We start from the raw sequence: 14376 nt of genomic DNA on the forward strand, positions 1-14376 counted from the left end.
CAGCGGATTGGAACGCAGTGGCTGTAGAGTAACATGCTATACATGACGTCAGAGCTCAGATTCTACGCTTTCACAGCACTATCGGTTTTGACTGACAGCTATTATAAACTTGAGCACCGTGTGTGACAAGTTTCCCTCATCCCGCCACGCTTAATTGGGCGACATTTGAAATTGTCTTGGTGAGGGAAACGCTGTAAATGAGAGGAGTTGATGTGTTCTGAAAGATGAGACATTGAGTGTTATAATATGGCTTTGATGTCATTCAAGCAAACCAAACACCTGTGAGTCCAAAGGTGCACTTAACATTTATGATCGCTACAAGGATGACATGCGTTGCATGCTGAATAAATTGAGTAGAGAACACATGATTTTTGTGTGTTCAAAATGGGTCAAAATTACACAAAGATATCCAGCAAAAAGACCATATGCATTTCTGGTAAAATAACAACCCAGTGTTTATCTCCTGTGTTTTCCCTAAATGTAATTTTGTTTTTTCACCTGCGTGTCATAAACACGTCTGCTCGGGATAGACAAAATCAACATGCAGACGCACACTTGGAGCTGGTTTGGTCAAGGTGTAATACCCTGGGTTGACCTGAACATAATGAGCCTAGGTTTGTCCTATTGAGAATTTGCCACGGAACACTAACTTGAATACACTCATGACTACATTCTATGCACACCAAAATTGCAATCTGTTTGTCTGAAGTGCCTTTTGAAAGCCTAACACTAAGGTTGTATATTATGTTGGCAATATATTAAGCTTTCAAATGATTCCCTCCTGGGGATTTATATTTAAGTTTTGGGATTGCCTAAACAACAACTGGAATTGTGTGAAGGTAGGGACGAAGGGCAGTGTGCCTCAGTTCCTAAATGGCAAAGCAAGGAGAGTTCAAAAAAGCACCTCTATAGTTGAAGGGTCTTTCCTTGTTATAACAGTGCATTTGGAGAGGTGTGGACACTAGTTGGACCTCTCACTCAAACCCTTCTTGCACCTACTGCAATTAAAATTATTATGTAACAATGTATCCAGAGTATTTACAGATTTCGTTATTGACAAATGCTGTGAAAAGTGCAGTAAATGTACGTACATAAAATCAACAGTGTAATGTTTGGATTCAGACCTGTACCAGGTGAACTGTTTCCCATTTTTAAAGTGCTCTTTCAATTTTCTACCATGATCATGCTTATGCTTTTAAAAAATATTTATTTTGTTAGAACAATGTCAATTTGTCCCTATCCATATAGGCCTATTCCCCCAAATAAATTGTGAACTTGACCATGTTTTATTTTTCAATGACCTGATTTTTATTCTAAATGACTTCTATCAATTAATATTCCAAATCATTACTTATTTGTAACAACCTCCACATTTCTATGGCTATATTTAGCGTACAGTGTTTACAATATGACTCATCTTAATTGGAATCTCATTCAAGGAAGTAAATAGGGATGTAAATGTCAATGCAGTGTGAAATATTGACAGTTCAGCCTCTTAGAACTCCAGTGTGGTAAATAACATGGTTTTTTTTAGAATAAAGTTATTATCTGAACATTTTATTTTAATAAATAAAGGTGTTATCTGCTACAGCAGAACATTGCAGTTGGTGCTGAGCAGAGAATGAGTCATCACTGCGTTCTATTTGAGGAAATCCAATCTCTGAATCCTCGTGTGTGTGTGTAGCTTCTGTGTGAGCAAATTTGCACAATTGTAGTAAAAATAAACCTCTTTCTGCTTTTATGATGATTTATTAACTATAGAACATTCAGAAATTATTCAGACCCCTTGACTTTTTCCACATTTTGTTACATTACAGCCTTATTCTAAAATTGTTTTTTCCCCCCTCAATCGATCTACACACAATACCTCCATAATGACAAAGCAAATAAAGGTTTAGAAATGTTTGTAAATGTATTTCATTAATCACATTTCATAAGTATTCAGACCCTTTACTCAGTACTTTGTTGAAGCACCTTTAGCAGCGATTACAGCTTTGAGTCTTCTTGGGTATGACGCTACAAGCTTGGCACACCTGTATATGGAGAGTTTCTCCTGTTCTTCTCTGCATATCCTCTCAGGTTGGAGGGGGAGTGTCGCTGCACATCTATTTTCAGGTTTCTCCAGGGATGTTCAAGTCCGGGCTCTGGCTGGGCTACTCAGACATTGAGACTTGTCCCGAAGCCACTCCTGCGTTGTCTTGGCTGTGTGTTTAGGGTCGTTGTCCTTTTGGAAGGTGATCCTTCGTCCCAGTCTGAGGTCCTGAGTGGTCTGCAGGTTTTAATCAAGGATCTCTTTGTACTTTGCTTGGTTTCTTTCCCTTGATCCTGACTATTCTTCCAGTCCCTGCCGCTGAAAAACATCCCCACAGCATGATGCTGCCACCATGCTTCACCGTAGGGATTGCGCCAGGTTTCCTCCAGACGTGACGCTTGACATTCAGGCCAAAGAGTTCAATCTTTGTTTCATCAGACCCAGAGAATCTTGTTTCTCATGGTCAGAGTCCTTTAGGTGCCTTTTGTCAAACTCCAAATGGGCTGTCATGTGCCTTTTACTGAGGAGTGGCTTCTGTTTGGCCACTTTACCATAACGGCCTGATTGGTGGAGTGCTGCAGAGATGATTGTCCTTCTGGAAGGTTCTCCCATCGCCACTGAGGAACTCTGTAGCTCTGTCAGTGACCATCGGGTTCTTGATCACCTCCCTGACTTGATCACCTCCTATGGCCTCCTCCACGTCTCCTGATGTACTGGCCTGTCTCCTGGTAGCGCCTCCGTGCTCTGGACACTACACTGACAGACACAGCAAACCTTCTTGCCACAGCTCGCATTGATGTTCCATCCTGGATGAACTGCACTACCTGAGCCACTTGTGTGGGTTGTGGACTCCGTCTCATGCTACCACTAGAGTGAAAGCACCACCAGCATTCAAAAGTGACCAAAACAGCCAGGAAGCGTAGGAACTAAGTGGTCTGTGGTCACCACCTGCAGAACCACTCCTTAATTGGGGGATGTCTTGCTAATTGCCTATAATTTCCACCTGTTGTCTATTCCATTTGCACAACAGCATGTGAAATTTATTGTCAATCAGTGTTGCTTCCTAAGTGCACAGTTTGATTTCACAGAAGTGTGATTGACTTGGAGTTACATTGTGGTGTTTTATTTTTTTGAGCAGTGTATTTTTTTTTTTCCCCTGCTCAATTTTAAAGGAATAAAATGTGGAAAGAGTCAAAGGATCTGAACACTTTCCGACTGCACTGTATGTGTGCGGGTGCATCACTTAAACGCTGCATATTCCAATTCTTCCAATATTTTGCACAATAACATGCCTTAACCCAAAAAGTTATAATTTAAATGTCCCTCCTATTCCATTTCCTAATTATAACAAAGCCATTACATTGATACATGTTTTTTATTAGTTGGTTATAAAATACAATCTAATTGGTCACATGCTTTGTAGACGGTGGGTGTAGACTAACAGTGAACTGCTTACTTACCCAGGTCCTTTTCGAATAATGCAGAGCTAAAGAAAAATGTGTATGAAATGGTGATGTGAATAAAAAGAACGAGTACAAATAACATGGCTATATACAGGGAGTAACAGAACCGAGTTGATATGCAGGGGTATGAGGTAATTAAGGTAGCTATGTACTGTACATATACAGTTGAAGTCAGAAGTTTACATACACTTAGGTTGGAGTCATTTTAAAACTCATTTTTCAACCACTCCACAAATGTCCTAACCGACTTGCCAAAACCATAACAAGACATCTACTTTGTGTACGAGATGAGTAATTTTTCCAACAATTGTTTACAGATGACATTTCATTTGTAATTCACTGTGTCACAATTCCAGTGGGTCAGAAGTTTACATACTTTAGGTTGACTGCCTTTTTTAAACAGCTTGGAAAATTCCAGAAAATGTCATGGCTTTAGAGGTTTCTGATAGGCTAATTGATATCATTGGAGGTGCACCTGTGGATGTATTTCAAGGCCTACCTTCAAACTCGGTGGCTCTTTTGCTTGACATCTATGGAAAATCAAAAGAAATCAGCCAAGACCCCAGATAAATTGTCTGGGTCATCCTTGGGAGCAATTTCCAAACGCCTGAAGGTACCACGTTCATCTATACAAACAATTAGTACGCAAGTATAAACACACTGGGACCGCGCAGCCATCATACCGCTCAGGAAGAAGATGCGTTCTGTCTCCTAGAGATGAAAAGTGCAAATCAACCCCAGAACAGCAAAGGACCTTGTGAAGATGCTGGAGGAAACCGGTACAAAAGTATCTATAGCCACAGTAAAACAAGTCCTATATCGACACCTACCTGAAAGGCTCAACCTGCTCCAAAACCGCCGTTAAAAAGCCAGATTACGGTTTGCAACTGTACATATGGGGACAAAGATCGTACTTTTTGGAGAAATGTCCTCTGTTCTGATTAAACAAAAATGGGACTGTTTGGCCATAATGACCATCGTTATGTTTGGAGGAAAAAGGGGGATGCTTGTAAGCCAAAGAACACCATCCTAACCGTGAAGGACGGGGGTGGCTTCATTACGTTGTGGGGGTGCTTTGCTGCAGGGGGGACTGGTGCACTTCACAAAATGGATGGCATCACGAGGGAGGAGAATTATTTGGATATATTGAAGCAACATCAAGACAGCAGTCAGGAAGTTAAAGCTTGGTCGCAAATGGGTCTTCCAAATGGACAATGACCCCAAGCATACTTACAAAGTTGTGGCAAAATGGCTTAAGGACAACAAAGTCAAGGTATTGCAGTGGACATCACAAAGCCCTGACCTCAATCCTAAGGAAAATTGGTGGGCAGAACTGAAAAATCTTGTTTGAGCAAGGAGGCCTACAAACCTGACTCTGTTACACCAGCTCTGTCAGGAGGAATGGGACAAAATTCACTTGTGGGAAGCGTGTGGAAGGCTACCTGAAATGTTTGACCCAAGTGAAACAATTTAATGCTAGCAAATACACTCAATTAGTATGTAAACTTCTGACCCACTGGGAATCTGATGAAAGAAATAAAAGCTGAAATCATTCTCTGCTATTATTCTGACATTTCACATTGTTAAAATAAAGTGGTGATCTTAACTGACCTAAAATGGAATATTTACTAGGATTAAATACCAGGAATTGAGAAATGGACTTTAAATGTATTTGGCTAAGGTGTATGTAAACTTCCAATGTCAACTGTAGGTAGGGGTCCAGTGAATAGCAGCAGTTTATGTCGTGTGTAATCTGGGGAAAAATCAATAGTTAGAAATCACAATATTAATTTTGGACGACATTGACTCAAGTATTATATTTTTCTGCTGTAGGTAGTTAGCTAGCGCTAGTCCTCTGTTCCTGTGCCATAACTTGTTCTCAAGCTTATTGATAAATAGTGAGCCAATATGTTTTCAGCACATTTATTTTCCTGACTGCCCAACTTGTTTTCTCATTCTCTCTGCATCCGACATAGTGAGCAATATGTTTGGAACATCAAATTGCCATACAATTCGATAATATCTTATCGAAAGGTCCCTGGCAATTCCCAGCCCTATTGGTTATGTGGGCAAAGAATCATTTTTGACCAAATTGGGAAATTACAAATTCATCATCTGTTTCTTGCAGTTATCTGTTAGATTATATTACACTATGTAACCGTTAATTAGTAAAAACAACCATTTATATTCATAGGGGAGTGCCGCTCCGCCATAGAGCACATTTGACGTTCACCTCAGTTCTGACACTGGTGGTGACGGAGTGCGCAAATGCAGAACTGACATCTGTGTTGGGTCAGGGCCCGGTCCTCAGCGGGGCAGTTATGATGCACCTCTCTCACAGTAAACTCACCCACTGAGGAAGTGTGAATGGGAACGTCTCGTAAAGGATTTTCATGGAACTGACTCATTGGAGGCCTTTCCTGCATTTGCTCACAGTCGGTCGTCTCGCGTGTTGTAAAATTATTTGATTTAGGTTGTCCTCTCTGTGTTTTTTGTTACGGCTTGCATGACTATATTTCAGTGTCTCTCTGCTGCTTCGCTTTAATTTTGATATTGACATGCAGGAGGTTTCCACTGGTCTTTAGCTTTGGGTGTGTGTGTGTGTGTGTGTGTGTGTGTGAGATATATAGCGCTCTCATATAGAGATCTGTGAATTCAAGACCAGAAGTTGTCCTTTACAGTCTTGAGTAATCCCTAGAACCTTCCCAGATTCAGGTTGAATAAGCTCCAGAACATGACCATTTGTCTTTCGCACTGTTGAGGAGTTGTTGATACAGTCTAGCCCAGGGCTATTTAACTATATTCGTACGAGGGCCAGATGTGTAACAAAATAAAATAAAAGAGAATTGCAGGCGGGCCAGACATTCTCCACATGCGACTATTCTTCGGAAGACCTGTATTACAAAAAAAAGCAATGCGCGCACAACAATAAAGCACTTTTCTTAAAATTAAATGTTGCAAAAACAAATTGGGGAAGAAGTGGAGGGCACTCGACCGACGTAAGTTGAGGTGCAACCAAAACATTTTTCTCATTGAAAAGAGAAAGGCGCAGCTATTTTAACCACTAAAAGGATCCGCCACTTTAAAAATATAGGTGTTTTAATTTCCATCTAAAATTACAAACTTAAATCTAACTGCTTGTAACTCAGGCCCTCACAATGATAGGCATATTCTTGGTATCATTTGAAAGGAAACACTTTGACGTTTGTGGAAAGAATGTAGGAGAATATAACGCAAAAAAAGCGTATACCAGGAAAAACCAACCCTTTTATTTATTATTATTTATTTTTTTGTAACATCTTTAAAATGCCGTAATGTATTATTCCAGCCCAATGCAATTTCGATTTTGGCCAGGTAGATGGCGGCAGTGTATGTGCGAAGCTTTAGACTGATCAAATTAATCATTGCATTTCTGTTCAAAATTGTCAAGACTGCCCAAATATGCCTAATTTGTTTAACTTTTCATGTTCAAAACTGTGCACTCCTCAAACAATAGTATGGTATTACTTTACTAATAGTTACTGTAAATTTGACTGTGCCGTTACATTTTTGTTAATCTATGCTTTCTGACAATATCAGATACGTCTATGTCCTGGGAAATGTTCTTGTTACTTACAACCTCCGGCTAATGCGATTTAGTACATGTTAGCTCAACCGTCCTGTGGAAGGGACACCGATCCTGAAGAAGTTAAGATTGTAATTTTAAAATCTGAAAACTTAACATTTCAATAAATAACACAAACATATGTCATCAGGTAATGACAAATTCCATTCTGAAGGAAGTAGTCTTTGGTGTTTTATTTTTTCCCCCCTCACACTCCCTTCTAACGAGTACTTGTGAGTCTCAGAGGGAAACGGAAGGCACATGTGTTCTTGAGTCATATACTTCAGGAGTAGGGTCATAATATTTTTTAGTTTAAACTGTTCAAATGCTAGAGCCAAATTCGTATGAACAAAAAATAGACACTAGAAACTACACTATAGACATCCACCATAGTACTTGTCATTTTGGCACTGAATGTCTGTATTTTGGCTGGGATTTTTATTCTGTTTTAAAAAAATTAAATGTTCAAAATGTATCACGGGGCTAAATTAATAAATGGGCCGTATCTGGACCGCCAGTAGAATAGCCCTGGCCTTTTAAGACTGCAGAGGAAAGCAGTCTTGAGATGAATCTCCTCAGTTAGAGCCCAGCTTGATCCACAGCCCAAGATTTACAAAACCTCAGTTTGTTCAGTGTGTTTTGCCTCCCTCCAGGTTTCTTGCAGGTGAGGGTTGTCTATTTGGATTGGTTGGCTCTTAATTGGGTCAAGCCCAGCTTACGCCAAACAGAGGGCCTCTGTCAAACAAAGTTAGCCGGCAAAGACCTTGACATTAACTGCGCAAGTTCATCCTATGCCCAAAACATTTACAGAAGAAAATGTTGCGGCCTCTCCCCACTCCTCCATTTGCCTCAAGCTAATATAACCCAATGTACATCAGGAAGCCAGAAAGATACATCCACCTATAAATAATGGGGGGTGAGTGGAGAGTCATGGCAGGAGAAGGGGTTGGATGAGAGTTTTGGCAATGCACAAGACTGCTGCTCTACTCTTTTCTCCAATGCTGAGATATCTAGCTGGACCCTACTCCTTTTTTGCTGGACCCTACTCCTTTTGTCAGGTGGGCTTAGAATTCTCACAAACTGCTAATTGTAGTCATGGTAGTTTGGGGTGGCAGGTGGCGCATCCAGTCTATTCACATCTTAGAGAGCCACAGTTGGTCGGAGCTGGTTGCCCAATGGGGCAGCCCAGTGGCAGAAGTTCAAAAAATGCACTTGGCTCTTGTCAATATTCCAAGCAGCAACTGTAACTTTCTCTTGACTTCTAAGTAAGACTGACTTTCGTTTTGAATCTGTGTTTGCAATGCATTTCAACAAGGCTTGTGGTCAGAGCCATAAAGTCATAAACAGCGCAATGCTTGATGCACAATGAAGAGCTGCTGGCAAAACGCACGAAAGTGCTTTCTGAATGAATGTTTACGCTTCTGCCTACCACCGCTCAGTCAGATACTTGTATGCTCAGTCAGATCATATGCTGCAACGCAGGACACGCTAGATAATATCTTGTAATATCATCAACCATGTGTAGTTGACTAGTGATTATGATTGTTTTTTATAAGATACGTTTAATGCTAGCTAGCAACTTACCTTGGTTTACTGCATTCGTGTAACTCCTTGTGGAGTGCAACGAGAGGCAGGTCGTTATTGCGTTGGACTAGTTAACTGTAGGGTTGCAAGATTGGATCCCCCGAGCTGACAAGGTGAAAAGCTGTCGTTCTGCCCCTGAACGAGGCAGTTAACCCACCGTTCCTAGGCCGTCATTGAAAATAAGAATGTGTTCTTAACTGACATGCCGAGTTAAATAAAGGTGTGAAAAAATAATAATAATCGGCAAATCGGCGCCCAAAAACACAGATTTCCGATTGTTATGAACTTGTAATCGGCCATTCCGATTACTCGGTCAACCTCTAATCACTATAGTGAAGGAGATTTAACACACACACACTTTGGCTACACATATTAATAGGGAGCATTTCAGTTGGAACAGATGGAAAGTCCTATCACATCTGCTGTGGTCCAGTGGGGACTGGAGAAACCCCCTCTTTGATGGGTCCCCGGCCAAGTCCCTCATAACCATTTTGAGTTTAAAATGGCACTGTGACCATCTGAGAATAAAGTGGCTAACATAGCCAGCAATGGCTGACTTGGGATTCCTGGTGCAATGTCATCCATTGTTTCACTCTCCAGTCTGAACACAGCAGGCCATTAACAGTTGTTTATTAGCCCAGCTGCTGCCCTTGGTGGAGTCAGACAATATTATGTAAGAAGTGTGTTATCAATTGCGGGTATTTTATTCTCAATCATTTGGCAGTATTGTTTATATGTAGGTTACAATGTTTGCTTTGATTCTACACATTGTTGGTACGATTTAAAAATGTTAAGTTGCAACGAGCTGTTGACGCAGTTAGGCTCGATTTAATAAATTGATTTACTCCTAATGTGCAAAAGCATTTGGTTCTAGCAAAGCTTTTCCGATCATTTGCAGGATGTGAGTGTTTAACCGACTTTGTCTCCCTACATTAGCCATTTTGCTTGTCAGTCCTTGCACTTCAAGGTTCCAATGGTGGCACTGTATTCCCCCCCCCCAGCACTGGGAACGGCGCTCGATTGGCTCAGTGCTTTTTGAATGAACAAGGTCCCCTCCTCTCCCTCCCTGCCTTCTCAAACACCCTCAGCTCTCGTCTCTATTTATAGCCCTAGCCCCGCCCCTCTGCCACTCTGCAGCTATTTCCAGCCGCCCTGAGCAGCCCAGTCTGTTTGTAAAATCAGTAGCGCTCCTCTTCTACCGCTGTGCTCCGCAACACAGCAGGGGAGGTTGGGTAGAAGTTACCGGAAAAATAAACAAACAGGGGAAAAAATAAAAGGAGATTTAGGCTAGGGGACAACCCCTTTTTGGAAATACGCTGCAGGTTTCAATTTGTCTACCACTGGTTGAGGTGATGGGTGGTTCTGACTGCTTTCTCCTCTGTGGCAGATGCAGAGTGCAGCAGCGCTGCATTTGTGAAGAGCACAAGGAGGAGGACACGCTGCAGTAGGAGAGACTAGGAGGCTAACATTCAATGCCGTCAACAAAAGTCTACCTCCCGAGCAGTCTGCACAACCTCCTAGTGATCTATTTTCAGCTTCTCTCTCTCCCTCTCCCCCCTCTTCTCTATCTCGCTCCTCCTTCTCACTCTCCTCTCGCCATTCGCTGATCTCTCATGTGGCGCTCTCAGATCTTCGCCGACGCAGTGACAGCCAGACTCTTGAGCTGACGGTGTCCATGTCTACTCTGCTTTCCAAACAGACGACTGGTGCTTTTTGGACCAGATTCACACAGCCTTTTTTTTGCCTGCTATTTATTTTCCCCAGATTGACAGTTTTTCATACGTGGTGTTTTGAGAAGGCTACGTAACTCAGAGGGCGGTGTGTATTTTAACTTTGCTCCTCCTGAGTGGTTCATTGCTGGTCTTCTCGCCTCTGGCCAAACTACTTGTTTTGTTTCTTCTGTAGCCTGTGCTTGGAACATCTCTCTGTTCACCTGGAGACACAGTTCTGTTTGAGCCATGGAACCTCAAGGATCTCTCTCCTTCATCAGTTGTTTCATCTCTAGAAGAGGAATTCTGGAGTTTTCTTTAAAGATCTAAGAGGAATTTTGCAGTGTTCACCTTCTCATCTAGTCCAAGCTTTTCTCTCATTTTCTGCATCTGAAACTTGCCTGGATAGTGTTTCTTTTGTTTCCCCATATGTATTGGAAGGACACCCTTGCACTGGCATGCTTTTAAGGCCCACTGTGCCGGGGCTGTGCGCAATGTTGCAGACCATCTATGAGACCGAGTCCTGCTTCTCCTCAGACGCAGTGTCCAGCAGGGAGCAACCTCTGGAGCTGCTGCCCCTGTCCCAAGTGTCGGCCATGCCCAGTGCTGGTGAGTCATACATGGGGGGGGGGGGTTGTTGAGGGCAGGGGGAAGGGTGGGTGCATCTCTGAGCACCTGAGAGGATGTCTTTTTTTTTTTTAGGACTGTTGTGACTAGAGGTGTAGTGTTTTTGTCTGTCACCCCATGTTATTGTTGAAGCTGCTTTTGAGGGAAGGACTTTTAAAAGGAATGCATAGAAACTGACTACGGCCACTCAAGTTTTCGACTCTGTCTTCTACAGCTTCTATGTCCTAGTGTGCGCTGAGAGGACGGGGGATGGATTTACTGCTCACCCGTGCTTAAATCAACAGAGCAGAACGGCTATAGAGCAGCATGTGGGTGGTTCTCTTTCTCTTGCATATGCTCCCCTTGTTTACCCGACACCTGTTCAAATAAGTGGATGTGCGCATTTCCTTTGGTTTTCTAACCTTCATGAATTGTCCCATTGGCACTGACCTTGGTACGGTTAATTTGTGAAAAACATGACAGGATAGTGCTGACATTTTGATTTGGTAATGGTGATTTAATCATGTTTTAAAGAATCTGGGACAGGACCTTTTTGGGGATTTTACCTGGTTTTGTGTGTTCATTTAAAATGGGTCCTAGATGGATGGGTAGATAATAGGCTAGGCAAAAGCTGTTTCTTTAAATAAGGTGTTTCCTATTACAACAATGAGCATACAGTGCCTTGCGAAAGTATTCGGCCCCCTCTGAGACTATCACAGTGCAGGTGCATTTATACGGAGACTTGATTACACACAGGTGGATTGTATTTATCATTAGTCATTTAGGTCAACATTGGATCATTCAGAGATCCTCACTGAACTTCTGGAGAGAGTTTGCTGCACTGAAAGTAAAGGGGCTGAATAATTTTGCACGCCCAATTTTTCAGTTTTGGATTTGTTAAAAAAGTTTGAAATATCCACTTTGTGATTGTGTCCCACTTGTTGTTGATTCTTCACAAAAAAATACAGTTTTATATCTTTATGTTTGAAGCCTGAAATGTGGCAAAAGGTCGCAAAGTTCAAGGGGGGCGAATACTTTCGCAAGGCACTGTACATGTTCTATCATGTCAAGGACTATGCTCAAGTTAAACTACACATCCAGATGTGCTCCCTACTTTACAGCTACAAAGTATTTCAGGATTTGATATTTAGTAGGTCAACAATTTGGGGGGTACATTTTCCATTTTAGTAATTTAGCTCACTGTATTCATTTTAAGATGACTAGATTGGACAACCACATATCATACAGTACATTTTTCCTCAGAGTAGCTATCAGCAAAGTCGGCGCTAGTAAGGGGGGAAATAGTAGTGAGTTAGTTTACAAAAGACACCAAGGATTTTCTGCTCCCAGACTGTCTTGACACCTTGTACTTTAAACCTGTGAAAAGTTTTAGTAACTTTAGTAGAATTTCCCTTGAACTGTGAGGTGCTATTGAGGGTGTTTTGTTCAGGCTTGTTAACACCAGCCTGTTACAAAAACTAGACCCTGTGAATGGAGATCTTTGTTGCCCACAGACGGAGTAGACAAGGCCTTAACACTTAACATGTTTATAAAAAGCTCCACCACTAAGACCACAGGAAATAGAAGGAATGCCAGGTCCTTTGATCGGCTCAACCAGGATCATAACGTGAGGGGGACCTGACCTGCGGCAACAATGGTTACCCTCCACCGGAAGCTTCCTGGCTGCACCTGTTTTAGCAGTGTTACCGTTGCTCAGTCCAGACAGGTTTTATGATGATCCAACCTCACACGATATCAGTGGTTTGGTCCATCTGATATGGGCTTTGCAAATGTTACTGTTTCTCCAGACACACACTACATTTTACATTTACATTTAAGTCATTTAGCAGACGCTCTTATCCAGAGCGACTTACAAATTGGTGCATACCGTTCAAAAGTTTGGGGATCACTTAGAAATGTCCTTGTTTTTGAAGAAAAGCACAAAAAAAGCCCATTAAAATAACATGAAATTGATCAGAAATACAGTGTAGACTTTGTTAATGTTGTAAATTACTGTTGTAGCTGGAAACGGCTGAATTAAATTTAATGGGATATCTACGTAGGCGTACAGAGGCCCATTATCAGCAACCATCACTCCTGTATTCCAATGGCACGTTGTGTTAGCTAATCTAAGTTTATCATTTTAAAGGGCTAATTGATCATTAGAAAACCCTTTTGCAATTGTTAGCACAGCTGAAAACTGTTCTACTGATTAAAGAAGTAATAAAACTGTCCTTCTTTAGACTAGTTGAGTATCTGGAGCATCAGCATTTGTGGGTTCGATTACAGGCTCAAAATGGCCAGAAACAAAACTTTTTTCTGAAACGCGTCAGTCTATTCTTGTTCTGAGAAATGAAGGCTATTCAACGCGAGAAATTGCCAAGAAATTGAAGATCTCGTACAACACCCTGTACAACTCTCTTCACAGAACAGAGCAAACTGACTCTAACCTGAATAGAAAGAGTGGGAGGCCCCAGTGCACAACTGAGCAAGAGGACAAGTGCATTAGTGTGTCAAGTTAGAGAAACAAGCGCCAAACAATTCCTCAACTGGCAGCTTCATTATATAGTACCCGCAAAATGGAAAATAAAAATGTCCTTGTTTTCCAAGTGGCCCCAAACTTTTGAACGGTTGTGTATTATAATCCAACCTCATATCAGTGACTTGAAGGCTATTGGGCTCCATAACTGGTGCTGACCATTCTAATCGGCTAGAGGTGAATCTATGCCCTTGCTCCTTCCATTATGCCCTGACGTATTGAGATTAATCTGCCATTTACTCCATGATGTAAACTGTGGTTATATAAGTAGCAGGCGTACGACTGTCTACCCTATACCTTTTAATGGCTTTCCTTTGTTTCTGTGCCCGGCGTATTTGTTAGTGTGTGTAAGTTGCATGCAGTAAGTTGTTTTGTCACTGGAGAAAGTGTCTCATCAGGTGGCGTGTGTGTTGGTTTAACTATCACTGTGGACAACAGATGTCTCGGTCTGATTTTAAGTGGGCGTTCTAGTTTACAGGGAATGCTTTGTGTGCGACTGACACACAACCTGTGCTGTTGACTCTTCCTGCATATGGCAATATTTGTTTTTGTCTTTTTCTCGTGATCACGATCTTCTAGCTGCAACTCCCTAACGGGCTCGGGAGAGGCGAAGGTCGAGTCTTGCATCCTCCAAAACATGACCCGCCAAGCCGCACTTCTTAACACCTGCTTGCTTAACCCAGAAGCCAGCTTGCAAGTGCCCGGCCTGCTAGGAGTCGCTTGAAATAGAGGAGTCAAGTTAATCCCGCCTGGCCAAACTGTCCCCTTACCTGGACGACGCTGGGCCAATTATGCGCCGCCCTACGGGACTCCCGGTCACGTCCGGTTGTGACACAGCC

The 14376-nt window shown here is 42.0% G+C and overlaps 1 protein-coding gene across 6 annotated transcripts in view; it reads left to right on the top strand.

Moving 5' to 3' along the window:
- Positions 1–14376, top strand: part of LOC118384575 (histone deacetylase 5-like) — a 90867-nt gene that overhangs the window by 16158 nt on the left and 60333 nt on the right. For 3 of the 6 annotated variants that reach the window (XM_052518835.1, XM_035771210.2, XM_052518837.1), the window contains exon 1: positions 9880–11001. The exons of 1 other annotated variant lie outside the window; for it this stretch is intronic. In XM_052518835.1, coding sequence (XP_052374795.1) covers positions 10851–11001 — 151 coding nt within the window. In that variant the 5' untranslated portion in view covers positions 9880–10850. Of the gene's footprint in view, positions 1–9879; positions 11002–14376 lie in introns of those variants that run through there. 2 more of the 6 variants (XM_052518834.1, XM_052518836.1) reach the window with 1 other exon arrangement.

Source organism: Oncorhynchus keta, chromosome 5 (genome assembly GCF_023373465.1).
Source record: "Oncorhynchus keta strain PuntledgeMale-10-30-2019 chromosome 5, Oket_V2, whole genome shotgun sequence".
Taxonomy (NCBI): Eukaryota; Metazoa; Chordata; class Actinopteri; order Salmoniformes; family Salmonidae; genus Oncorhynchus; species Oncorhynchus keta.